The 27,577-nt window shown below is 50.5% G+C and overlaps 1 protein-coding gene across 18 annotated transcripts in view; it reads right to left on the bottom strand.

Moving 5' to 3' along the window:
• Window positions 1-27,577, bottom strand: part of LOC147725800 (uncharacterized) — a 652,895-nt gene that overhangs the window by 616,876 nt on the left and 8,442 nt on the right. For 13 of the 18 annotated variants that reach the window (XM_086959950.1, XM_086959967.1, XM_086959953.1 and 10 more), the window contains exon 2: window positions 9,893-10,017. In XM_086959950.1, the coding sequence (XP_086816076.1) occupies window positions 9,893-9,929 (37 nt within the window). In that variant the 5' untranslated portion in view covers window positions 9,930-10,017. Of the gene's footprint in view, window positions 1-9,892; window positions 10,018-26,758; window positions 26,993-27,577 lie in introns of those variants that run through there. The other 5 variants (XM_086959961.1, XM_086959951.1, XM_086959954.1 and 2 more) reach the window with 1 other exon arrangement.

The raw sequence follows: 27,577 nt of genomic DNA on the forward strand, positions 1-27,577 counted from the left end.
TAATCTCCCTGTGCCCAATAAAAAAGAATGTGCCCTCATGTAACTTAACTGGTGCTATGTAAAGCGCTCCGATACCCGATTTGCACACTCCGACCCCCCCCCTCTTGCACACTCAGACCCCCCCCATCTTGCACACTCCGACCCCCCACTCTTGCACACTCCGACCCCCCACTCTTGCACACTCCGACCCCCCACTCTTGCACACTCCGACCCCCCACTCTTGCACACTCCGACCCCCCCTCTTGCACACTCCGACCCCCCCTCTTGCACACTCCGACCCCCCCTACGCACGCCGACCCCCCGCTTGCACACTCCGACCCCCCCCGCTTGCACACTCCGACCCCCCCTCTTGCACACTCCGACCCCCCCTACGCACGCCGACCCCCCTCTTGCACACTCCGACCCCCCTCTTGCACACTCCGACCCCCCTCTTGCACACTCCGACCCCCCTCTTGCACACTCCGACCCCCCTCTTGCACACTCCGACCCCCCTCTTGCACACTCCGACCCCCCTCTTGCACACTCCGACCCCCCTCTTGCACACTCCGACCCCCCCTCTTGCACACTCCGACCCCCCCTCTTGCACACTCCGACCCCCCTCTTGCACACTCCGACCCCCCCTTGCACACTCCGACCCCCCCTCTTGCACACTCCGATCCCCCCCCTCTTGCACACTCCAACCCCACTCTTGCATACTCCAACCCCCCCTGCACTGTGACCTCTCTTGCACACTCCCACCCCCCCTCCTGCACACTCCGACCCCCCTCCTGCACACTCCGACCCCCCCTCCTGCACACTCCGACCCCCCCCTCCTGCACACTCCGACCCCCCCCTCCTGCACACTCCGACCCCCCCCTCCTGCACACTCCGAACCCCCCTCCTGCACACTCCGACCCCCCCCTCCTGCACACTCCGACCCCCCCGTCCTGCACACTCCGGCCCCCCTCCTGCACACTCCGACCCCCCCTGTACACTCCGACCCCCCCTCCTGCACACCCCGACCCCCCCTCCTGCACACTCCGACCCCCCCTGCACACTCCGACCCCCCCTGCACACTCCGACCCCCCCTGCACACTCCGACCCCCCCCTCCTGCACACTCCGACCCCCCCCTCCTGCACACTCCGACCCCCCAATCCTGCACACTCCGACCCCCCAATCCTGCACACTCCGACCCCCCAATCCTGCACACTCCGACCCCCTCCTGCACACTCCGACCCCCTCCTGCACACTCCGACCCCCTCCTGCACACTCCGACCCCCTCCTGCACACTCCGACCCCATCCTGCACACTCCGACCCCCTCCTGCACACTCCGACCCCCCCTCCTGCACACTCCGACCCCCCCTCCTGCACACTCCGACCCCCCCTCTTGCACACTCAGACCCCCCTCCTGCACACTCAGACCCCCCCTCCTGCACACTCCGACCCCCCCTCCTGCACACTCCGACCCCCCCCTCCTGCACACTCCGACCCCCACTCCTGCACACTCTGACCCCCACTCCTGCACACTCTGACCCCCACTCCTGCACACTCCGACCCCCACTCCTGCACACTCCGACCCCCCTGCTGCACACTCCGACCCCCCTGCTGCACACTCCGACCCCCCCTCCTGCACACTCCAACCCCCCCCTCCTGCACACTCCGACCCCCCCTCCTGCACACTCCGACCCCCCTGCTGCACACTCCGACCCCCCCCTCCTGCACACTCCGATCCCCCCCTCCTGCACACTCCGACCCCCCCTCCTGCACACTCCGACCCCCCCCCCCCCGCACACTCGGTCCTTCTCTTACCAGAGTTTACACTGCATTACTGCGGTCGCCTTCTCACACTTTGCTAGCCTAGGACAAGAAAACTTCTGAGAACTCCTAAACACGGCTCTATAGACGAACAATAGCCATAGGGCCAGGAATGATTTAAAGAGCTTTCATCTGGTGCCAGCAGCTAACAAGAAGCTGGGAAATAAACCTGCCCATCAGTGGCAGCGCCCCCTGGTTTTCACTCCGAGTCAATTTGAAATGTTCTTAGTCATTTGCTGTCGGTAAAAGTCAGACTCTGCTTCAGGATGTACAAGCATTTGCAATGCAACAGGTCTCGCAACTACGAGAGTTTGAGCTTTTGGCATTCTAAATGACAATAGCTAAAAAACTCTCGCAAATGTGAGACCTATTTATTTGCAAATACTTTTTGGGTAAAAGTGCCCATGCCGTGCTTTTACGTTAATATAGGCCACAGCCCCTTTCGTTAGACAATCCGGGTCTAAAAAATGGTTGGCGGCCACCATTAAAGTAAAAGCGCCGTATGGGGCGCTTTTACAAAAAAAAGCATTACTTTATCAGGTTGACAAACAAATGCTTTTTTTGTAAAAGCGCCCCATACCGCTCTTTTACTTTAACAGCTGCCGCAGACATTTCTTTAGACGGGGCTCGTCTGAAGAAAGGGACGTGGATTTTATTTACATGAAAGCGCTTCTAAAAACAAAAGGGAAAAAACATGCGGTTGCATTCTGCAGCGCAAATAAAAATAATGGTGCGGCCGCCACTGTGGCGTTCTGTGCTCTTAAAAAATATTAATAATAATAAAGTGTTAGTAGAGAGCACATTGGGAGGTTACAAGATGAGACAAGGCAGTACTAAGGAGGGAATAACAAGCCTATAGACCAATGAAAAGCCACAGTTTATAAAGGACAATGACACAAGCTAATGAAAATTATGGGCGGAGCTTGAAGTCCACACCTGAATACAGCATGCCTCACAGAGCAGCAAATGCTCTGCCCAGGCTCGACCTAAAAACTAACCAGCACAGGTCACCAAGAGCTGTTTAATATGTCACGTTGGGTCACGGCTTCTGCAAGGACTGGAACAGAAGAAGCCTCGAGTATTAGACTTCCCTACTGGAGAGATATGACAGGCCCTGGGAAAGGAGGGAGAGATATGACAGGCCCTGGGAGCGGAGGGAGAGTGTGACAGGCCCTGGGAGAGGAGGGAGAGATGTAACAGGCCCTGGGAGCAGAGGGAGAGTGTGACAGGCCCTGGGAGCAGAGGGTGAGTGTGACAGGCCCTGGGAGCAGAGGGTGAGTGTGACAGGCCCTGGGAGCAGAGGGTGAGATGTGACAGGCCCAGGGAGCGGAGGGAGAGTGTGACAGGCCCTGGGAGAGGAGGGAGAGATATGACAGGCCCTGGGAGCGGAGGGAGAGTGTGACAGGCCCTGGGAGAGGAGGGAGAGATGTGACAGGCCCTGGAAGAGGAGGGAGAGATGTGACAGGCCCTGGAAGAGGAGGGAGAGATGTGACAGGCCCTGGGAGAGGAGGGAGAGATGTGACAGGCCCTGGGAGAGGAGGGAGAGATGTGACAGGCCCTGGGAGAGGTGGAGAGATGTGACAGGCCCTGGGAGAGGATGAAGAGATGTGACAGGCCCTGGGAGAGGTGGAGAGATATGACAGGCCGTCAGAAGCGGTCGCTCCCCTTGCTCCCTGGCTCCAGCTGGTATCGTAGCGCTCTCACTGCAAACATTGTCTTGTGCTCTAACATTGCTCTCATTAGTGACTGCGCTCCGTCTTGATCACCTAATATTGCTGCATTGCCTAATTATAGCGTAACGCTATTTTTTGAACAGCCCACATCGTGCTAATCAAATTGTGTTGCATATTGTAGCGCTTGTGTGCCTTCGTAGCACTTTTGCAGGCTCGCATTGTATTTTCTGCTTATCTGTGCCTGATTGTGCCTGCGCCTCTGCCCACCCCAATCTCGTCCTGTTCCCTTTCATTTTGCTGCCATCTTGTTGTTGTGCCTTCCTTCCTTCCAGCCCGCCTCTCCACCCCGCTCCCGCCTCCCAGCTGACCCTCCCTTCCACAGGAAATGTAAAGACGATCTCGTACACCTCAGCGTCGTGACCGTCCTGACTCCGTCAGAAGCGGTCGCTCCCCTAGCTCCCTGGCTCCAGCTGGTATCGTAGCGCTCTCAATGGAAACATTGTCTTGTGCTCTAACATTGCTACCATTAGTGACTGCGCTCTGTCTTGATCACCTAATATTGATCACAAAAGGGCTCCCTCGTGCCCCATTTCACCCGCGATCAGCAGTGAGGACGCCAAACTGATTCTGCCCAGGGCGCTCCCAGAGCAAAGGGCAGCGCTGATCTTAGCTATGAATTACCAGGACTGATGTCGTAACTGAGCGATTGTAAAGGAACGGTTAGGTTCCAGCATCTTTGGAGACTCGTGAATACCAGCGCTCTCTCTTGGTAGGGGTTCACGAGGCAGTTCACCTGTGTCGAAAAAGCCAACCGAAAGGTCCTACCCAAGAAGGAACGACTTCTTTGCTACACCCTGGCCTTGAGGGGAGTTTCACACTATGGGAGAAGGGCAAGTGGGAAACATCATGCTCTGAAGCACTTCGGGGGAGAAGCAGGTTTTTGCAACTCACTGAACTTCACGTTATTTACATTTGTCCAGGGCCGGACTGGCCTTTAATTACACCGGGCATTCCCTCCCTCCCTCCATCCCTTCTCTCACCCCCCCTTGGGCTCGACCATGTGAAGGCTTTGAAGAGCAGGGCCGCTACTGTTCTATCTGGCACTTTCACAAGCTCCTGTGGGTTAACTGCAGCAGGCACCGAGGCTTGAAGCGAGAGCGGTGGAGAGAGGGAGACGAGAGTAAAGAGAAGGGAAGAGAATGAATGGATGTTTGGAAAGTACTTCAAACAAACTACATCACGCGTTCATTTCCGCCCTTCCACATTCCCAGCAATGAAGTGTACAAACACGTTTTTGTTTGCAGGTATTCCGAGTATGTTCCAGGTATCAACCCAAATTACTATACTGCGAACACTGCGGCCTATCCAGGTACAATGGGCACAGAAATATTACAGATCCAAATGAGACACCACAAAGAACTATTCACAACATCTTTTTCAAGACGGTTTAGTGTTGCCAGATTTCCTTCGAGAAGACAGGGGACACGAACAGCGGGAGGGGGGGGAGGCAGGAACGGGAAGACCGACAGCGGGAGGGGGGGACAGGTTAAAGACACGGACAGCGGGAGGGGGGTGGAAAAGCACACGGACAGCGGGAGGGGGGCGGGAATTGCAGAGGCTGGTAAAAACAAGCAGCAGAAACGTGGCGGGCAGGCACACGGACAGCGGGAAGGGGCGGGAAAGGAACAGACAGCGGGAGGGGGGGCGGGAAAGGAACGGACAGTTAAATGAACGGACAGCAGGAGGGGGGGCGGGAAAGGAACGGACAGCGGGAGGGGGGCGGGAAAGGAACGGACAGCGGGAGGGGGGGCGGGAAAGGAACGGACAGCGGGAGGGGGGGCGGGAAAGGAACGGACAGCGGGAGGGGGGGCGGGAAAGGAACGGACAGCGGGAGGGGGGCGGGAAAGACACGGACGGCGGGAGGGGGGGCGGGAAAGGAACGCACTCACCTGGACTTCCTCGGGAGGCGGGCGGCCGTGGAATGACGAACACAAACCTGGACAACAAACAAAAATAAACCCCGCCCACGATGACGACATTGCAGAGGCGGAGAGCGAAAAAATCTCGGGAACGCCCACGAATCTGGTCCGGCCATGATGGACAGATCTCTGTTCCAATGGCTAGCCTCCATTTATGGAGCTAGCCAATGGAACAGAGGGCGGTACTAAGCCCTACACTGTAGGGACATAAGATTTCTCCTGGGCGGAGCTAGGAGCTCCGACGCCAGGCGAAACCTAAAAAGGTGAGCCTGGAAGAGTTTAGTACTACTGAGAGACTCATAGCAATAACTAACAGATGAATCATGGAGCATGATTGAAACAGGTTATCTAGAGGAAAGAATTTCCACTTCTTCCCTGCCTGAAAAAAGCTCCGATTGTTGCACACGAAGAGTAAAGCACTAAAAATCGATATTTCTTAAAAAACAAAAAACAAAAAAAAAATCGGCCATGAATAAATTTCAACACGGACTGGAAATGACATCACAGGGCGAAAGTTACTAATCTATACACTGTTTCCGAAAGACTGGCCAGTACTGCCTCCGTGGACTTCAGGTTGTATGTTTTTTTCCCTGACTCTTGGCTGAAACAGCTAGTGCCTAGCAGCCCCAGCCCTACCATCCGAGGCCGGACTGCCTCTCCACCTGGCCATATAAAGCATGGCTGCGGTGTGTGTCAATCATTCTACTGCACCGTATTACAAATACGTTTAATTAGCGCTTGTATTGCTCCGGTTAAATATTGCCACACAAAAATACAACAGACATTTATGTAAAACGTGTAGATAAATTCAGAAGTAAGCCTACACAAGATGAAGCCGTGAAGACCCCATTTGGAAGCACAGCTCTGACTCGCGAATGAAAAAGCCTTCTCGCTTTTTTCCCCATTTAAGTTTCATATATGCTTTGTTTCCTTGGACTGCCGGACCCCCAAACCAATTCAATTTATTAACATCTGTGTCGGAGCCCGGGGGTGGGGGGGGCTCGTTTGGTACGCCGGTACATGAAGGAGGTGCGCGTGGCTGGATGAAACAAGGAAACGAGGGTGGCCATTAGTTCAAGGCACGGCCGCTTCACGGTGGTACATACCGCGCCATCCGTGGAGAGCCCCGTGCTGTACACGCGCTGTACGCAGACTCCTCTGCAGCCCGCACGCCAATTAAATAATTCAATTCCCCAACCTGCTTCGAGCCTGTTTTAGGCAATAAAATACGAAGAGGCGGAGAGCGAAAAAATATCGGGAACGCCCACGAATCTGGTCCGGCCATGACGGACAGATCTCTGTTCCAATGTCTAGCCTCCATTTATGGAGCTAGCCAATGGAACAGAGGGCGAGACTAAGCCCTACACTGTAGGGACATAAGATTTCTCCTGGGCGGAGCTAGGAGCTCCGACGCCAGGCGAAACCTACAAAACGACAACACCACCACCACCCTTCTGGATAACCTGGCCAATCTAGGACACAAACAACTTTTAGACACCCCCACCCACTACGCCGGACACACGCTCGACCCTATCTTCACCTCCAGCAAGCACATCTCCTTCGATCACACCACAGCTCTCCATTGGACGGACCACAGCTGCGTTCACTTCAACTACAAAAAGTCCACGACCCACAACCCCCCACAACCTATTCCGCGAAGAAATTGGAACAAAATCACCACCAAACTCCTCTTCACGTCTCTTCAACAAAACCCCCCTGCCAAATCATCGGACCCAAATCAAGCAGCCGCTAACCTCACCCAATGGATCACCCATAGCGCCGACGAACTTACAACCTTGAAAATCTATCTAAACAAGCAAGGTAGCAAAAAAGCCCCGTGGTTCAACGATGACCTCAAGAAATCCAATAAGTCCTGCCGTACTCTCGAGAAAACCTGGAGAAAAAAACCCAACCTCTGATAACCTAGCCTCCTTCAAGAACGCCACCTGCAAACACCACCAACTAATCCGATCCTCCAAGAAATCAGCATTCAAGGATCGACTGCACAACAATGCCCAAAACAGCAAGGAACTATTCAACATCGTCAAAGAATTTACTAACCCCTCCGCCGGCACCAACGACATCTCTCCCTCCCAAGACCTCTACAACTCTCTATCCTCATTCTTCCACAACAAAATCGCCGAAATACATAACAGCTTTGAAAACCAGTCCGAAGACTTGTCCACTCCACCCATTTCCGAACCAACACCGCCCTCTAACAACCTTTACGCCTGGAACCCAATCACCACCGAAGACACCATCCGCCTGATGAACTCCATCCACTCAGGATCGCCAACCGACCCATGTCCCCACCACATTTTCAACAAAGCAGGCTCCATCATCGCACCCCATCTCCGAGACGTCATCAACTGCTCCCTCAACTCCGCTACCTTCCCGGAAATCTGGAAACATGCCGAACTCAGCGCCCTTCTGAAGAAACCCAAGGCAGACCTCTCCGAACTTAAGAACTACCGCCCCATCTCGCTCCTCCCATTCCCCGCCAAAGTCATTGAGAAAGCAGTCAATAGTCAGCTCGCAGCCTTCCTCGAATCCAACAAATCCCTCGATCCTTCACAATCCGGCTTCCGAGCCAAACACAGCACCGAAACCGCCCTCATCGCAGCAACAGACGACATCCGAACACTACTGGACAACGGAGAAACAGTTGCCCTCATCTTACTTGACCTCTCCGCAGCCTTCGACACAGTCTGCCATAGCACCCTCATACAACGACTCAGCAACGTCGGAATACAAGGAAAAGCATTGGAATGGATAATATCGTTCCTTGCCGGAAGAACCCAGAGAGTCCGCCTCCCCCCCTTCAAATCAGAGACCACCGAAGTCATCTGCGGCGTACCTCAAGGATCATCACTCAGTCCCACCCTCTTCAACGCATACATGAGTCCCCTCGCATCCATCGCGCGCCAACACAACCTCAACATCATCTCCTACGCAGACGACACCCAGCTGATTCTCTCCCTCACCAAAGACCCGAACACCGCCAAAACCAACCTACATGAAGGAATGAAAGAAGTAGCCGAGTGGATGAAGAACAGCCGCTTAAAACTGAACTCGGACAAAACGGAAGTCCTCATCTTAGGCTCATCCCCCTCTGCCTGGGATGACTCTTGGTGGCCACCAGCCCTGGGAACCGCACCCACACCAACGGATCACGCATGCAACCTGGGCTTCATCCTGGACTCCTCCCTCTCGATGACCAGACAAGCCAATGCTGTCTCATCATCCTGCTTCAACATCCTACGCATGCTCAAAAAAATCTTCCGCTGGATCCCCACTGAAACAAGAAAGACGGTCACCCACGCACTGGTCACCAGCCGACTGGATTACGGAAATGCCCTCTACGCCGGAACCACAGCCAAACTACAGAAAAAACGTAAACGCATCCAAAACGCATCAGCCAGACTCATACTGGACATCCCTCGCCAGGCTCACATTTCCGACCACCTGAAAGATCTCCACTGGCTCCCCGTCAACAAGAGAATAACGTTCCGTCTCCTCACCCACGCACACAAGCCCTCTATGACCTAGGACCCGAATGCCTCAACACGAGAGTGTCCTTCTACACCCCCACCCGCCAACTATGATCATCCAATCAGGCCCTCGCCGCAATTGCGCGCATCCATAGATCCACCATGGGAGGAAGATCCTTCTCCTATTTAGCGGCCAAGACCTGGAATTCTCTCCCCACCCACCTCCGCCTTACTCAGAACCACCTCTCCTTCAGAAAGCAACTAAAAACCTGGATATTCGATAAGTAAATGCACCCGCCTCCCCAAGCGCCTTGAGACCCTCTGGGCGAGTAGTGCGCTATATAAATTTCTGAACTTGAACAGGCCCTGGGAGAGGTGGAGAGATGTGACAGGCCCTGGGAGAGGAGGGGGAGATGTGACAGGGCCTGAAAGAGGAGGGAGAGGAGGAGAGAGGGGACAGGCCTTGGGAGAGGGGGGGGGGAGATGTGACTGCCCCAGGTAGAGGGGGAGAGATGCGACAGGCCCAGTAAAAGTGGAGGGAGAGATGAAACAGTCCCAGGGAGAGGAGGCAGACGTGGGAGAGTGGACAGACTCAATAGCCATTGCTGGCAAATTAGGTCCAGAGAGAGGGAGACCTGACGTGACGGACGCAGGGAACAACGACAGACATGGTGAGCCCAGGGAGAAGGGTCTTATCTACCAGCAACTCTAGGTTTCCACTGCTCAGACTTGCGTCCCTGCTTTGGGAAGGGGTTACCTATGGCCGCCCGCTGTCAATAATTATGTAGTGAACCAGAAAGATTCTAAGCACAGCTGTTGGGGAGGCAGGACTTTGTTGAATTTACAAAATGCACAGATCTATGCAAACACCAACACTACCAACCCCTCCCTCCACGACCACAACGCTGCCCACCCAAACACAACTCGCATACGTTAGAAATAATCACACTAACCTTTAACCATCAGCTTGAAAGCTACATCCAGGTTCATTTTTTTCTTACAGGGCCGCTTTCGATTTCCTTTCAAAGGTTCGATGTTGCGGCAGAGAAGAGATAGCGGAGTCCAAAGTTACATGAACCTGCAATGACAAACATACGTGAATCCTAACTGTACACCCTCAACCGCTCTATCAATAACTGCAGCCTGGACTATCGCACTGCACAAACAGCCCATTGACACCATTAATAACAACAACCAAACACTCCAAAAACAGCCCATTGACACCATTAATAAAAACCGAACACTCCAAACACAGCCCATTGACAACAACCAAACACTCCACAAACAGCCCATTGACACATTAACAACAACAACCAAACACTCCACAAACAGCCCATTGACACCATTAATAACAACAACCAAACACTCCACAAACAGCCCATTGACACCATTAACAACAACCAAACACTCCACAAACAGCCCATTGACACCATTAATAACAGCCAAACACTGTACAAGCAGCCCATTGACACCATTAATAACAACCACACACTCCACAAACAGCCCATTGACACCATTAATAACAACCAAACACTCCACAAACAGCCCATTGACACCATTAACAGCCAGAGTCCACAAACAGCCCATTGACACCATTAACATCCAAACACTCCACAAACAGCACATTAACACCATTAATAACAACAACAAAACACTCCACAAACAACCATTGACACCATTAATAACAACAACCAAACACTCCACAAACAACCCATTGGCACCATTAACAACAACCAAACACTCCACAACCAGCCCATTGACCACATTAACAGCCAAACACTCCACAAACAGCTCATTGACACCATTAACAACAACAACCAAACACTCCACAAACAGCCCATTGACACCATTAACTGCCAAACACTCCAGAAACATCCCATTGACACCATTAACTGCCAAACACTCCAGAAACATCCCATTGACACCATTAACAGCCAAACACTTTACAAATAGCCCATTGACACCATTAAAAACAACCAAACACTCCACAACCAGCCCATTGACCACATTAACAGCCAAACACTCCACAAACAGCTCATTGACACCATTAACAACAACAACCAAACACTCCACAAACAGCCCATTGACACCATTAACTGTCAAACACTCCAGAAACATCCCATTGACACCATTAACAGTCAAACAGGCCACAAACAGCCCAGTGACACCATTTAAAACAAACACTCCACAAACAGCCCATTGACACCATTAACTGCCAAACACTCCAGAAACATCCCATTGACACCATTAACTGCCAAACACTCCAGAAACATCCCATTGACACCATTAACAGCCAAACACTTTACAAATAGCCCATTGACACCATTAAAAACAGCCAAACACTCCACAACCAGCCCATTGACCACATTAACAGCCAAACACTCCACAAACAGCTCATTGACACCATTAACAACAACAACCAAACACTCCACAAACAGCCCATTGACACCATTAACTGTCAAACACTCCAGAAACATCCCATTGACACCATTAACAGTCAAACAGGCCACAAACAGCCCAGTGACACCATTTAAAACAAACACTCCACAAACAGCCCATTGACACCATTAATAACAACCAAACACTCGACAAACAGCCCATTGACACCATTAATAACAACAACCAAACACTCCAAAAACAGCCCATTGACACCATTAACAACAACCAAACAGCCCATTGACACCATTAATAACAACAACCAAACACTCCAAAAACAGCCCATTGACACCATTAACAACCAAACACTCCGCAAACAGCCCATTGACACCATTAATAACAACCAAACACTCCACAAACATCCCATTGACACCATTAACAGCCAAACACTCCACAAACAGCCCATTGACATCATTAAGAACAACCAAACACTCCACAAACAGCCCATTGACACAATTAACAACCAAACACTCCACAAACAGCCCATTGACACCATTAACAGCCGAACACTCCACAAACAGCCCATTGACACCATTAACAGCCGAACACTCAACAAACAGCCCATTTACAACATTAACAGCCAAACACTCCACAAACAGCCTATTTACACCATTAACAGACAAACACTCCACAAACAGCCTATTGACGCTATTAATAACCAAACACTCCACAAACAGCCCATTGACACCATTAAAACCAACCAAACACTCCACAAACAGCCCATTGACACAATTAACAACCAAACACTACACAAACAGCCCATTGACACAATTAACAGCCAAACACTCCACAAACAGCCTATTGACAACAATCAAATAATCCACAAACAGCCCATTGACACCATTAACAGCCAAACACTCCACAAACAGCCCATTGACATCATTAGGAACAACCAAACACTCCACAAACAGCCCATTGACACCATTACAACCAACCAAACACTCCACAAACAGCCCATTGACACAATTAACAACCAAACACTCCACAAACAGCCCATTGACACAATTAACAGCCCAACACTCCACAAACAGCCTATTGACAACAATCAAATACTCCACAAACAGCCCATTGACACCATTAACAGCCAAACACTCCACAAACAGCCAATTGACACCATAAATAACAACAACCAAATACCACACAAACAGCCCATTGACACCATTAACAGCCAGACTCCACAAACAGCCCATTGACATGAAATGAAATGAAAAAAATATTTAATAAAGCGCAATGCGGCCAAGCGGCTTCCTGGCGCTGGGGACCTGGTCAGGGCTCACAGAGGGAATCTAGGGGACCTAAGAAGGAAAGGCCTGGGTAAAAAGAAAGGTTTTAAGGGCCTTTCGGAAATGGGTGTAGATGGGGATGGAACGAATGTGAAGTGGAAGGCTATTCCAGAACTGGGGGGCCAAAACAGAGAGGCGAGTGCCACCAGTTCTGGATTTGCGGAAACGGGGGATGTGCAAAAGGGAGAGAGAAGAAGAGCGAAGGATACGACTGGGGGCGTGGGATGAGATTAGGGAGGAGATGTAGACAGGGGCGGAGCGGGAATGAGCTCGAAAGGCAAAGCAGGCTAACTTAAAGAGAGATCTGAAGCGGATAGGGAGCCAGTGCAGAGATTTAAGAACAGGAGTAATGTGTGAGGATTTGGGAAGGGAGAGAATGAGGCGAGCAGCTTGATTTTGAATGGCCTGTAGACGTCGGGACTCGTAGGCTGGGATGCCCACGTACAGGCCATTCCCATAGTCAAATAGGGAGATGACTAAGGCCAGGACTATGGTTTTAAGTGCATCAGTGGTGAAAAAGCGTGAGATTTTCCAGATGAGACGGAGGGATAAGAAGCAGGAAGACACAACAGAGCTAATCTGACTGTGCATTGTTAAGTCAGAACTAACTTTGATGCCGAGGGTGCGAAAAGAGGAGGAAGGTATGGGAGGGGGACCAAAAGAAAGGGGCCAGTGTGCTGGGGACCAAGGGTTAGATGGACCACCCGTGAGGACAAGTTCCGTCTTATCGGGGTTGAGCTTAAGATGGTTGGCGCTCATCCACTCGGAAATGAAAATTAAGGTGGAACTGAACTTGGGGAGAGAATCGGGAGAAGAAGAAAGATCAAAGACGAGCTGGAGGTCATCTGCGTAGTTATACACCGAGACCCCCAGCTCAAGAAGAGAAGTGACAAGGGGACAGATGTAAAGATTAAAGAGAAGAGGGGAAAGAGAGGAGCCCTGGGGAACTCCCAGGTGACCGGACGGGGGGGGGCAGAGAAGCCGGAGAGATGAACCTCCTGGTACCTATCCCGAAGAAAGGACGCTAGCCAGGAGAAGGCCGCGCCCCGAATGCCCGCTGCGCTGACACGGTCGAGGAGAATAGAGTGGCCAACCGTGTCAAACGCAGCGGACAAATCGAGAAGGACCAGGGCTTGGGGGAGGTTGGAATCTGCCTTCCCCTTGAGTTCATCCAGAACCGCGAGAACCACTGCCCCCGTTGAATGGCCTGGGCGAAAGCCCGCTTGGTGGGAGGCTAAAAGGCCGTTGTCCTCGATATACGAGGAGAGGCAAGAAGTGACATGGGTCTCGAGGATCTTAGCTAAGTAGGGGAGAAGGGAAATGGGACGGAAGTGAGCAGGGAGGGAAGGATCTAGACCGGGTTTTTTGAGAATGGGGAGAACAACGGCGGATTTAAATGATGAGGGAACGGAACCAGAGGCCAAAGAAGAATTAAGCAGAGTGAGCGGGGGAACAGGACAGTTAGTGAAAAGAGTTTTGAGAATGCGCGCCGGTGCACAGTCCATAGGGGAGCCAGATTTAACCTTGAGCAGGTAGTTGTGAAATAGGTCAGGAGAAATGGGGGGGAAAGTGACGAAAGAGGAAGGAGAAGGAGTAACAGGGCAGGTGGGAATGGGTTGGGGCACCGTCGGAATGTTGTCTATAAAAAAGTCATTAAGTGACAAGCAGAGGGACTGAGAGGGGACCAGACAGGGGGAAGAGCGATCGGAAGTGGCAAGATTGTGAACTAGGGAGAAGATTTCACGAGATTTGTTTGCAGAGAGAGCTACTCTCTCAGTGAAATAGGAGGTTTTGGCCGCAAGGATAGCTTTTTTGTAGTCGGTGAGGAGTAGTTTGTATTTAGCGCGCAGAGAGGGAGAGTACTGCCGTCTCCAGAGACGTTCCGACCGCCTGAGGTCGAGTTTTAAAGCTTTGAGCTCTGGAGAAAACCATCTGTGCACATCGTAAGGGCGAACCGCCTTGATCTTTTTTAGCGGGGCCACTCGATCACACGAAGAGGAGAGCCATGTACTGATGGCATTGACCTGAGACTCAAGAGGGAGGTTGGTAAGATCAGGGACGGAGGAAGCCAGAGAAAGTGAAAGAGAGTCAAGGTCGGTCTGATTCCAATTGCGGACCAGGAGATTTTTGGGAAAAGAGGGCTTGTCGACCACACCCAAGTGAATAGAAAAGGAAATGATATTGTGATCCGACCAAACACAAGGGGAGATAGAGGGAAGTGAGGCGAGGGGGCAAGAAGACCAGATTTGATCAAGGATATGACCTTGAGCGTGGGTAGGGACTGTGACATAGGGAGTGAGATTCAAGCAGTGAAGAGTGGCAGAAAAATCTTTGGAAGAAAGATCTTCCTTGGGATCTCCCGGCCAGAAATTGAAATCTCCGAGAAGTAGAACGGAGGAATTGTTAACCACCAGGGTGGCCAAGAAGTCCTGGATGGAGGCTACGAAAGAGGGCATCGATTGGGGGGGACGATAGATAAGAACAACAGAAGGGGAGAGGGAAGATTAAGGGAACGGGCCACGAGGTAGTCCACGTTGGGTATGGGGGAGTGAGGGAGAAGTTGAAATTTGAGTGTTGACCGGATGATCATCGCCACCCCTCCACCGGCCCTACCATCCGAGCGATCAGCTCGGAGGGCGTAGTAGGTGTCGGGGAGGATGGCTAAAAGATCAGGGAGAGAGTCAGCAGAAAACCAAGTTTCAGTCAGAAATAAAAAGTCAGGGGAATCAGTGGTCAAGAGATTAAAAAGTGCTGTCTGATGTTTAACTGCAGACCCGGTGTTAAGTAAACAGGCAGAGGCCACAGTAGGAACAGGGGGGGGGGGCGTGAGACCGAAGATGAATTAATAGGGGAAAGAGAAGGATTGCCATCATTAATAACAGCCAAACACCCCACAAACAGCCCATTGACACCAGTAGGAACAACCAAACACTCCACAAACAGCCCATTGACATCATTAATAACAACAACCAAACAATCCACAAACAGCCCATTGACACCATTAATAACAACCAAACACTCCACAAACAGCCCATTGACACCATTAATAACAACAACCAAACACTCCACAAACAGCCCACTGACACCATTAACAGCCAAACACATTACAAACAGCCTATTGACACCATTAACAACAACCAAACACTCCACAAACCGCCCATTGACACCATTAATAGCAACAACCAAACACTCCACAAACAGCCCTTTGACACCTTTAACAACAGCCAAACACTCCACAAAAAGCCCATTGACACCATTAACCCGTTCGGCGCTTATGACGGAACCGTTCCGTCACGCGCCTCGGGTGAGCTGTGCTAGTGACGGAACGGTTCTGCCACGGCCCGCTCGGCGTGCCTTCGCAGCACTGATTTTGCGCCTGCGCGGCGCGTTCTATTGAGCGGGCGCATTCGTGACGGAACCGTTCCGTCCTTAGCACAGCTCACCCGAGGCGCGTGACGGAGCGGTTCCGTCACAAGCGCAGGTGAGCCGTGCGGCAGCCCCCACTCCCTAGCACTGCGGCGGAATTGCCACCACAGTGAAGGGGTTAACAGCCAAACACTTTACGGGAGCGCGGACTTCGCACCGAAGTCGTGCCAAAGTCCTGCCCGTCTGCGCCCGTCCACGACAGGACGGGACCAGGGGCCACTCCCTCTGCTCCCGGTCACATAACATACTCTCGCACTGCTTTACTGAGTCTGCAGCCGCCTCCCTGTACTTTTGTTCCTGCACTTCGTTGCCAAGATGCGCCACTGAGGTGTCCAAAATGTGCTCTCACGCTTGATTCTTTTACCCCTGATGTATGCACTACCTCACCCACATTTTGGGATACTCCCACTGTCACACATTTTACATCTATTACTCACAAAACTTGCCCTGATTTGTGTTTTATCAGCTTAAATTGCCGATCTCTCTCCAAACATAAGAGAGACATTTTTGACCTTCTTATGTCCTCAAGCCCTGCAGCCATGTTTGTGACGGAAACATGGCTAAATGAGAGCTCCGGCCCGGACATCGCCATGGCTCTCCCTAATAATTACACCTTTTTGGGGAGAAATCGAGCTCACAAGGAGGGTGGTGGTATTGCTATAATCTTTAAAAGGGAATACTTCTGCAAATGCTCCTGCAAATGGGAAGATCTTGATTTCCCCAATTGTGAAGCCGGTCTTTTTAAACTTTTACTTTCTCCTAATTTTACTTTGACTGGAACTCTTATCTATCGTCCCCCAGGCTCGGCCTGTGCATGGGCATCCTCCCTCCCAGAGCTCATTGCCCCTTTGATGTTACAATCCACCAACTTCCTAATAGTGGGTGATTTAAATATTCACTTTAATCACTTATCCTGCCCTATTAGCACTCGTTTGCTACAGGATCTGGCCGCCTTGGATTTACATATGCACAATTCTGGCCCCACCCATAAAGCTGGTAACTTACTGGATCCCATTTTTTCTAATCTTAACATCATCACTTGCCTTCCCCCTTAGCCCATCGTTTGGTCCGATCATTTTATCATAAATTTTTCTCTAAATATCTCTAAATATATCTGATTACCACAAATCTTCTACTAGTTTACACCCACACAAACCCAGCAGAAATTGGAAACGCTTAGATAATGGTAAACTTAACATCTGCCTTGAGAATTCTAGGCCCACGTTTCCTACTATCACTACTAGAGATGTGTCTTCTATCAACTCTTGGCTGATATCAGCTTTAGATTCTTGCCTTCCAGCTCAGAGGAATAAGCCTCATCCACCGGCTCCCTGGTTTAATGATGCACTTCGACAGGAAAAATCTCGCTGCAAGAAACTGGAACGCATTCGGCCATTCCGCCTGCGACACTGCCAGGGCCAATCATGCCAACATCACTATACTTAATGGCCAAAATCGACCTAAGGCACTTTTTAAAGTAGTAAAAGATCTATCAGGCATGTCCTCTGTAGCTAAAGATCCATGTCTCGATACAGAACAAAGTAATTCTCTTGCTAATTTTTTCCTTGAGAAAATAGATAAAATCTATGCTCATTTTAGCGCTTCTTCTTTTGATGCATCTTGCTCTGATCCACAAACACCCAATTCTTGTTCTGCTGAGGCATCTACTACCACTCCCCCTGCCCCTCAACTTCACTCCTGGGATTTGATTTCGTTCTCTCTTTTTCGTAAATACCTAGATGAAATAAAATCTGGCTCTCCCCTTGACCCCATGCCTACGCAAATACTTGGTACCCTGGATTCATCTACACTTCAGATTATTTTAGATCTTCTGAATGCTTCACTGGTCGAAGCCACGGTTCCCAAAGCATGGAAGCAAGCGATGGTGGTTCCGTTGATAAAAAAGGCCAATGCTGACCCAAATAATCCATCTAAATTCCGGCCCATCTCTCTGCTTTCATGCTACTCCAAAATTCTGGAAAAGCATGTTAACTGTCTTCTTACTTCTTATGTTGAATCCTCAAATTTCCTTCACTCTTCACAATCCGGGTTCAGGGCTGGCTTCTCCACTGAGACCACTCTTCTTGGAGTATCAAAGACCATCAGACGACAGGTGGACAAGGGGGAGACAGTGGCACTCATTCTGTTAGATCTGAGTGCCGCATTTGATACTGTCTCCCATACCATCCTTTTGTCCACCCTGAAATCTATTGGCATTGATGGCCTTGCCCTGGCCTGGATTGCTAGCTTTCTTTCTGACCGCACTTTTCAAGTTTTCTCCTCCACCTCTGTCTCCTCAATTCACGTTTCTTCTCACGGTGTTCCCCAGGGTTCTATCCTTAGTCCCCTCTTTTTTAATCTTTATGTGAGACCTCTAGCTTTCATAGCTGAGCAAGCAGGTCTCACTATTTACTCTTATGCAGACGATACTCAAATCGTCTACTCGCTATCAACCACTAAGCATCTTCCCACGTCCTCCCTCCGGTCTGGTCTGGAACAAATCTCTAACTGGATGCACAGACATAAATTAAAACTTAATGGAGATAAGACGGAGCTGCTTTTGTTTGGTCCGAATTCATCGCTCTGGGTCCCGCAACATTGGCCTCAGCAGATGGGCCCTATTCCCACCCCTTCAGTAACAGCTCGTAACCTGGGGGTCCTCTTTGACAACCAGTTGTCAATGAAGCAACATGTGGTAAAAGTCTCAGCCACCTGTATTACCATCAGCAGGTGGCTGAGAAAGATCACATGGATGCTTCCAGCAGACACCCAGAGGACTGTAGTCCAGGCCCTTGTTACATCACGGATGGACTATGGGAACATCCTTCTTCTGGATGCCTGCAAGGAGGTCACCAAGAAACTACAGGTGGTTCAGAATATGGCAGCGCGTCTCATCTGTAATCTGCCCGCCAGGTCCTTGGTCTCCGTCCATCTGCGCAATCTGCACTGGCTGCGCATTGAGAACTGAGTGAAATTTAAAGCTCTCTGTATAATGCATCATATTAAAACTGGCAAAGCCCCGAAATATCTGTCCTCTTTGGTACAGCATTATGTCCCTTCCCGCACATTGAGATCCTCTACGCAAAATAAGTTTCAGATCCCGCGCTTCAATAAAACCAAAATGGGCGGTCGCTCGTTTGCGTTCTTAGCACCTTCTCTATGGAACTCCATGCCTCAACCCCTGCGATCCGAAATCTGCTACCTTAAATTTCGCAGGGGAATCAAGACCTGGCTTTTTAATTCTTAAATCTGTTGTTTTACTCTTTTCTGCTCATCTTACCTTCTGTTTGCTCACTAGCGCCGGGAAACCTCCGGATAGCTGCGCGCTCAATAAATGTAATAATAATAATAATACCAACAGCCCATTGACACCATTAACAACAACCAAACAGTCCACAAAAAGCCCATTAACACCATTAACAGCCAAACACTTTACAAACAGCCCATTGACACCATTAACAACCAAACACTCCACAAACAGCCCATTGACACCATTAACCGGTTCCATGCTCATGACGGAGCCGCTCCGTCATGAGCCGCGGTTGCGCTGTGCTCATGATGGAGCGGTTCCGTCATGGCCCTGCCGCCGCGCCTGCACGGCGCTGATTTCGGGCCTGCGCGGCGCGTTCTATTGAGCGGGCGGGGCCATGACGGAACCGCTCCGTCATGAGCACAGCGCAACCGCGGCTCGTGACGGAGCGGCTCCGTCACGAGCATGCGAGCGCCGCTCGGCCCCCCCCCCCTAGCGCTGCGGCGGAATTGCCGCAGCAGCGAAGGGGTTAATAGCAACAACCAAACACTCCACAAACATCCTGTTGAAACCATTAATACTATGAACTACAGCCAAACACTACCAAACAGCGCCCCAATGACACACTAATAACTACAGCCAAACACTGCACAAACAGCGCCCCAATGACACACTAATAACTACAGCCAAACACTGCACAATCAGTGCCCACTGACACCATTAACTACATTCAACACTGCACAAAAAGGCCATTGATAGTATTAATAACTACAGCCAAACACTGAACAAACTGCACCCCATTGATACCATAATAACTACATTCAAACAGTGCACAGTCAGCGCCCCACTGACACCAGTATTAACTTCAGTCAAACACTGCACAATCAGTGCCCCACTGACACCAGTAACTACATTCAAACACTGCACAAAAAGCCCATTGACACCATTAATAACTACAGCCAAACACTCCCCAATCAGTGCCCCACTGACACCAGTAACTACATTCAAACACTGCACAAAAAGCCCATTGACACCATTAATAACTACAGCCAAACACTCCCCAATCAGTGCCCCACTGACACCAGTAACTACATTCAAACACTGCACAAAAAGCCCATTGACACTATTAATAACTACAGCCAAACACTCCCCAATCAGTGCCCCACTGACACCAGTAACTACATTCAACACTGCACAAAAAGGCCATTGATAGTATTAATAACTACAGCCAAACACTGAACAAACTGCACCCCATTGATACCATAATAACTACATTCAAACAGTGCACAGTCAGCGCCCCACTGACACCAGTATTAACTTCAGTCAAACACTGCACAATCAGTGCCCCACTGACACCAGTAACTACATTCAAACACTGCACAAAAAGCCCATTGACACCATTAATAACTACAGCCAAACACTCCCCAATCAGTGCCCCACTGACACCAGTAACTACATTCAAACACTGCACAAAAAGCCCATTGACACCATTAATAACTACAGCCAAACACTCCCCAATCAGTGCCCCACTGACACCAGTAACTACATTCAAACACTGCACAAAAAGCCCATTGACACCATTAATAACTACAGCCAAACACTCCCCAATCAGTGCCCCACTGACACCAGTAACTACATTCAACACTGCACAAAAAGGCCATTGATAGTATTAATAACTACAGCCAAACACTGAACAAACTGCACCCCATTGATACCATAATAACTACATTCAAACAGTGCACAGTCAGCGCCCCACTGACACCAGTATTAACTTCAGTCAAACACTGCACAATCAGTGCCCCACTGACACCAGTAACTACATTCAAACACTGCACAAAAAGCCCATTGACACCATTAATAACTACAGCCAAACACTCCCCAATCAGTGCCCCACTGACACCAGTAACTACATTCAAACACTGCACAAAAAGCCCATTGACACCATTAATAACTACAGCCAAACACTCCCCAATCAGTGCCCCACTGACACCAGTAACTACATTCAAACACTGCACAAAAAGCCCATTGACACCATTAATAACTACAGCCAAACACTCCCCAATCAGTGCCCCACTGACACCAGTAACTACATTCAACACTGCACAAAAAGGCCATTGATAGTATTAATAACTACAGCCAAACACTGAACAAACTGCACCCCATTGATACCATAATAACTACATTCAAACAGTGCACAGTCAGCGCCCCACTGACACCAGTATTAACTTCAGTCAAACACTGCACAATCAGTGCCCCACTGACACCAGTAACTACATTCAAACACTGCACAAAAAGCCCATTGACACCATTAATAACTACAGCCAAACACTCCCCAATCAGTGCCCCACTGACACCAGTAACTACATTCAACACTGCACAAAAAGGCCATTGATAGTATTAATAACTACAGCCAAACACTGAACAAACTGCACCCCATTGATACCATAATAACTACATTCAAACAGTGCACAGTCAGCGCCCCACTGACACCAGTATTAACTTCAGTCAAACACTGCACAATCAGTGCCCCACTGACACCAGTAACTACATTCAAACACTGCACAAAAAGCCCATTGACACCATTAATAACTACAGCCAAACACTCCCCAATCAGTGCCCCACTGACACCAGTAACTACATTCAAACACTGCACAAAAAAGCCCATTGACACCATTAATAACTACAGCCAAACACTCCCCAATCAGTGCCCCACTGACACCAGTAACTACATTCAAACACTGCACAAAAAGCCCATTGACACCATTAATAACTACAGCCAAACACTCCCCAATCAGTGCCCCACTGACACCAGTAACTACATTCAACACTGCACAAAAAGGCCATTGATAGTATTAATAACTACAGCCAAACACTGAACAAACTGCACCCCATTGATACCATAATAACTACATTCAAACAGTGCACAGTCAGCGCCCCACTGACACCAGTATTAACTTCAGTCAAACACTGCACAATCAGTGCCCCACTGACACCAGTAACTACATTCAAACACTGCACAAAAAGCCCATTGACACCATTAATAACTACAGCCAAACACTCCCCAATCAGCGCCCCACTGACACCAATAATAACTACAGCCAGAGACTGCAGAAACTGCCCCTTCTGAACCCAATCAACCACCTCGGTCCTAACTGCAAACGTTCAGCCCCTTCAGCTCAATCCCCTTACCTGTCTAAAAGGACAATAAATATGTGAAACAGAAAATACCAGTTATATTTAGTTTATATATAAATAATAAACAATACATATAGAAAGCAAGATGGAATTGATAAATTCAAGAAATCAAACTCAAAATGGCCCTCTTTCAATCCTCATTCAAGAAGTAGGCAAAGGGCCTCTTCCAACCCACACTAATCCCAACACAGGGAATATAGGATTGAATATTGAATCTTTTCCATCTGAACTCTTCCCAACACAGGGCGTCTCGTGAATATAGGAATAAATAATTAATCTTTTCCATCTGAACTCTTCCCAACACAGGGCGTCTTGTGCATAACAAAACGGGTATCTCTCAACTCTCACTCGAACAGTGAGCACAGGGTTGATTTTGAACCCTCGCTCATCCCAAACTACAAGACCTTGCCCAGTTATGGGGTGAAACGCGACCCCGGGTTGCAGGATTGTATCAAACAATGATACAAGGAGCCTTAGCAGCTTCAAAGCCTTACAGGAGGCGTCACAAGACGAAGCTGGCAAGACGACTGATGGTATAAAATCCTCACACCTCTTGCAGCGGAGAAAGGGATGGCACTGCACACGTCTACAAAGGTTTCCTATATGATGGTTTGCTTGAGCTATCCGAGACAATCTAGGTTTGACCCACTGGCCCCGTTAGCAGTGCCCTGAACTGAGGTCCGCCCACTTCATTTGGGTGAATCGATAGAACATGGCCCTGGATGCTTCCACATCTGGTAGAACGATGCAGTCACTATATGCATCATAGGGGCTTGAGACTGCCAGGGCGACGGGCCACTTTGGAGGGTGGGCCTCGCGTCTGTCTGACGCTACGAGGGAGGCCTTGAGATTTAAGGTGGTGAACACATAGGCAGACTTACACTAATGCATTCAGTCAATTGTTCTAGATGGGTCTTGCACAACAGGACTGTCACTTCAGCCTTGAGCGGATTACGGATCACATAAGTCCTGGTAATCCATGCACGCTCTGTCACTGCTTCACTCGGTGCAATACCATAGGGTGACGTCTGGGTCTTACACCCTCCAGTGCTCTTCACGGATGGTGGACACATTTTGGAGAATGTCATCCTGCATATGGGGCTCTGGAGCCAGCGGCTATCCTCAAGTGCAGCTGCCCAAAGCTGCTCTGCTCCCTGGTTAATTCGGGGTCACCTGAGGCAAGCTTTCCCAGCTTGCTTAAGGTGACCCAGAATTAATGGAATTGAAACCTCCTCTCACAGCTGCTGGCAGGTGCATCACACACTAACAAATTCATTGCCATCTTGTTTCTACACGTCGAAGGCACTGCTGAACTGTGTTATCTGCTGTACGCCATTGTTTTTGGGAAGTGCCCAATAGGTGAACTGCATGATTAGATACTCGTGGAGGGCGCAAAGGTGGTGGGGGCGGGATGCTCGATCTAGGCTACTGCTACCTTGCTTCCCTGTCTACATGACTCCAGGAACTGAACCCTTCAAACACACCATAGGAGCTAAAAGCAAGCTGGGTCACACGTAGAAACAATCATTTTGCATTAAGGGTAGGATATTTAAAGATATCTTCCAATAGGTCCCCCACTCTTACAACCCCCGCCCATCGCGATCTATTGTGAATGCCCAGACCTGCTTCTTGCAGCCAAAATACACAGTTTCACAAAACAGCAACTGGACGGAAATCCATCAAGCCACTACACTTGCTCCTCCCCCTTTGAGACAGAACCAGAACTACGATGAAGCTGTGAACTGTGTGTTTTAGAAGGGTCTTAAGTTGTAAATCTATACTGGGCGTATCTGCGACCTTCATTCATTACAGTAAAGAATACCCATATTTTGGTTCGCCTGCCACACGTCTCCAGAATATGCTGGGCCAACCTGAGACTTCTCAAATGATGTTCAGAAACAGTCAATCCACGGTTTGAAGCAGCCATCACATTTTTCCTTTCTCTACAAGCGGTTCTGCCTTGGCTTTGCCACTGCCTTGTCTTCCCATGTTCAGTGAATACTTGCGCGTCTTACCAGACCGTTTCACTCCGGGGTGGGCAGCCTTCTGTCTGAGGGACGTAAAGTGTCTCCACCATGTGGGCCATTCCTGGATCCATAAGGCTTAGTCTTCAAGCTAGAGCACTTCTCTAAATGTCCCCAGTTCTGCTCAAGCATACTTCAAACCCATTCATATTCATCAGGGAACAATGTTAATTTACCATTTATTTGCCCAATCCAGAAAGCATGTCTGCTGCTCGATCTGCACCCGTCGCTGCTGATGTCAGGTCATCTGTAGTAAACTTCATTAGGCCTCAGGCTGTGCATCGTGGGGAGTCCTTTCACATTCTCACCTGTCCACTTTTGAAGTCTGCCCGTGTGGAGCACAACAAACATGGCGGATAGCAATTCCATCCAAATATTGGGCAAATGACTCCTGCTGTGTTGAGGCGCTCATTGGAGATCAGCCGCTCCATCCCCTCGGGGTGCCACCACCAGATGATTTCATCAGCTTCCTCTGGTGCATCTCAGCAGGGCACACAATGAGGCACAAATGCCTGAAGGGTGGCATCCATGGAAAGTCAGCAAGTGGGCCACACAGGGTGTCAGGATCAGGAGCATTGTGTGGATAGAACAGTTAGGACCTAGTACTGTAGTCTTAAAATGACAGTCCCACCACTACCACACATGCGCCATAACGGATTCATGGTCTTCATTGTAACGCACTCCTGCAGCGTTCTCTGCATTCAAGCTCAGCACCAAGCATTCTTGTGCATCAAACGCCGCAGACTGATGCTGACACACCCCTCTTCCCCATAGCCGCCAGCCCCTCTGCATACAGTGATACCTGCAGACTGCCCTCTCTCGCCTGCTCAGAGCCCCTCTGCATACAGTGATACCTGCAGACTGCCCTCTCTCGCCTGCTCAGAGCCTCTCTGCATACAGTGATACCTGCAGACTGCCCTCTCTCGCCTGCTCAGAGTGTCAGAGCCCCTCTGCAAACAGTGATGCCTGCAGACTGCCCTCTCCCGCCTGCTCAGAGCCCCTCTGCATACAGCGATACCTGCAGACTGCCCTCTCCCGCCTGCTCAGTGTCAGAGCCCCTCTGCAAACAGTGATGCCTGCAGACTGCCCTCTGCCGCCTGCTCAGAGCCCCAGAGTCCCTCTGCATACAGCGATACCTGCAGACTGCCCTCTCCCGCCTGCTCAGAGCCCCAGAGTCCCTCTGCATACAGTGATACCTGCAGACTGCCCTCTCCCGCCTGCTCAGAGCCCCAGAGTCCCTCTGCATACAGTGATACCTGTAGACTGCCCTCTCTCGCCTGCTCAGAGTGTCAGAGCCCCACTGCAAACAGTGATGCCTGCAGACTGCCCTCTTCCGCCTGCTCAGAGCCCCAGAGTCCCTCTGCATACAGTGATACCTGCAGACTGCCCTCTCCCGCCTGCTCAGAGCCCCTCTGCATACAGCGATACCTGCAGACTGCCCTCTCCCGCCTGCTCAGTGTCAGAGCCCCTCTGCAAACAGTGATGCCTGCAGACTGCCCTCTCCCGACTGCTCAGAGCCCCTCTGAATACAGTGATTCCTGCAGACTGCCCTCTTCCGCCTGCTCAGAGCCCCTCTGCATACAGCGATACCTGCAGACTGCCCTCTTCCGCCTGCTCAGAGCCCCTCTGCAAACAGTGATGCCTGCAGACTGCCCTCTCCCGCCTGCTCAAAGCCCCAGAGTCCCTCTGCATACAGCGATACCTGCAGACTGCCCTCTCCCGCCTGCTCAGAGCCCTAGAGTCCCTCTGCATACAGCGATACCTGCAGACTGCCCTCTACCGCCTGCTCAGAGTGTCAGAGCCCCTCTGCAAACAGTGATGCCTGCAGACTGCCCTCTCCCGCCTGCTCAGAGCCCATCCTGCACCCACAGTGATACCTGCAGACTGCCCTCTCCCGCCTGCTCAGAGCCCATCCTGCACCCACAGTGATACCTGCAGACTGCCCTCTCCCGCCTGCTCATAGCCCCAGAGTCCCTCTGCATACAGTGATACCTGCAGACTGCCCTCTTTCACCTGCTCAGAGCCCCAGAGCCCCTCTGCATACAGTGATACCTGCAGACTGCCCTCTTTCACCTGCTCAGATCCCCACCTGCACCCACAGTGATTCCTGCAGACTGCCCTCTCCCGCCTGCTCAGAGCCCAAGAGCCCCACCTGTACCCACACTGATACCTGCAGGCTCTTCTCGTTCCCACGGCCATGCTCACCTGTGCAGTAATGCTGGCTGTCCAATAGCGGGAGGGCACTCTCTCCCAGCAGCACGCCTGCTCGACTCCACACTTCCCAGAGCCGCCAGTATCGGAGCACCGTCAGTACTTTGACATCGTGTCACCTGGGAGAAGCTCAGCCCCGCTCGACTGTTCATACCTCCGCAGCCGGCATGATCCCTGCGCCTCAGGAGCCTCTGGTATGCTGACGGGGGTCCCTTCTTTAGCGTCCACCTGTGAAAACCAAAGCATGATTCAGATTCCCTGCACTTTAGGGATGGTGCATCGGTATTAGCACTGGGGGTCCCTAGTTGGAAGAGGTAGGCACCTTGTCCAAGTAGGGACTCTTTCTTCTAGTCAAGATGAGTAAAGTACACACCTAAGTTTGCCTGTGCTCACCCTCTGGTAGCTTCACACAGAGCAGTCAGGCTAAACTACAGAGGGAATGTGTAAAGCATTTGTATATAACACAAAGTAACACAGTGAAAATACCACAAATGGACACCACACCAGTAAATACAGTAGATTTATCTAAACCAAACAAGACTAAAAATCGACAAAAATCCAATATACAGATATCAAAACATGATTTTTAGAAGGTAAACACAGTTCTATTCATAGGAAATTATAGATGAATCAGTCTTAGCACAAGGTTTATGGGATGCGTTAAAACCACAAGCAAAAACAGCTCCATGGGAGGTGATGCGTCAGTTCCTTATGCTTTGGGAAGGTGACGCATCAGTTCCTTGCTCCAGGGGAGGTGATGAGTCAGTTCCTTGCTCCAGGGGAGGTGATGAGTCAGTTCCTTGCTCCAGGGGA

The sequence above is a fragment of the Lissotriton vulgaris genome, chromosome 3_1, assembly GCF_964263255.1.
Source record: "Lissotriton vulgaris chromosome 3_1, aLisVul1.2, whole genome shotgun sequence".
Taxonomy (NCBI): Eukaryota; Metazoa; Chordata; class Amphibia; order Caudata; family Salamandridae; genus Lissotriton; species Lissotriton vulgaris.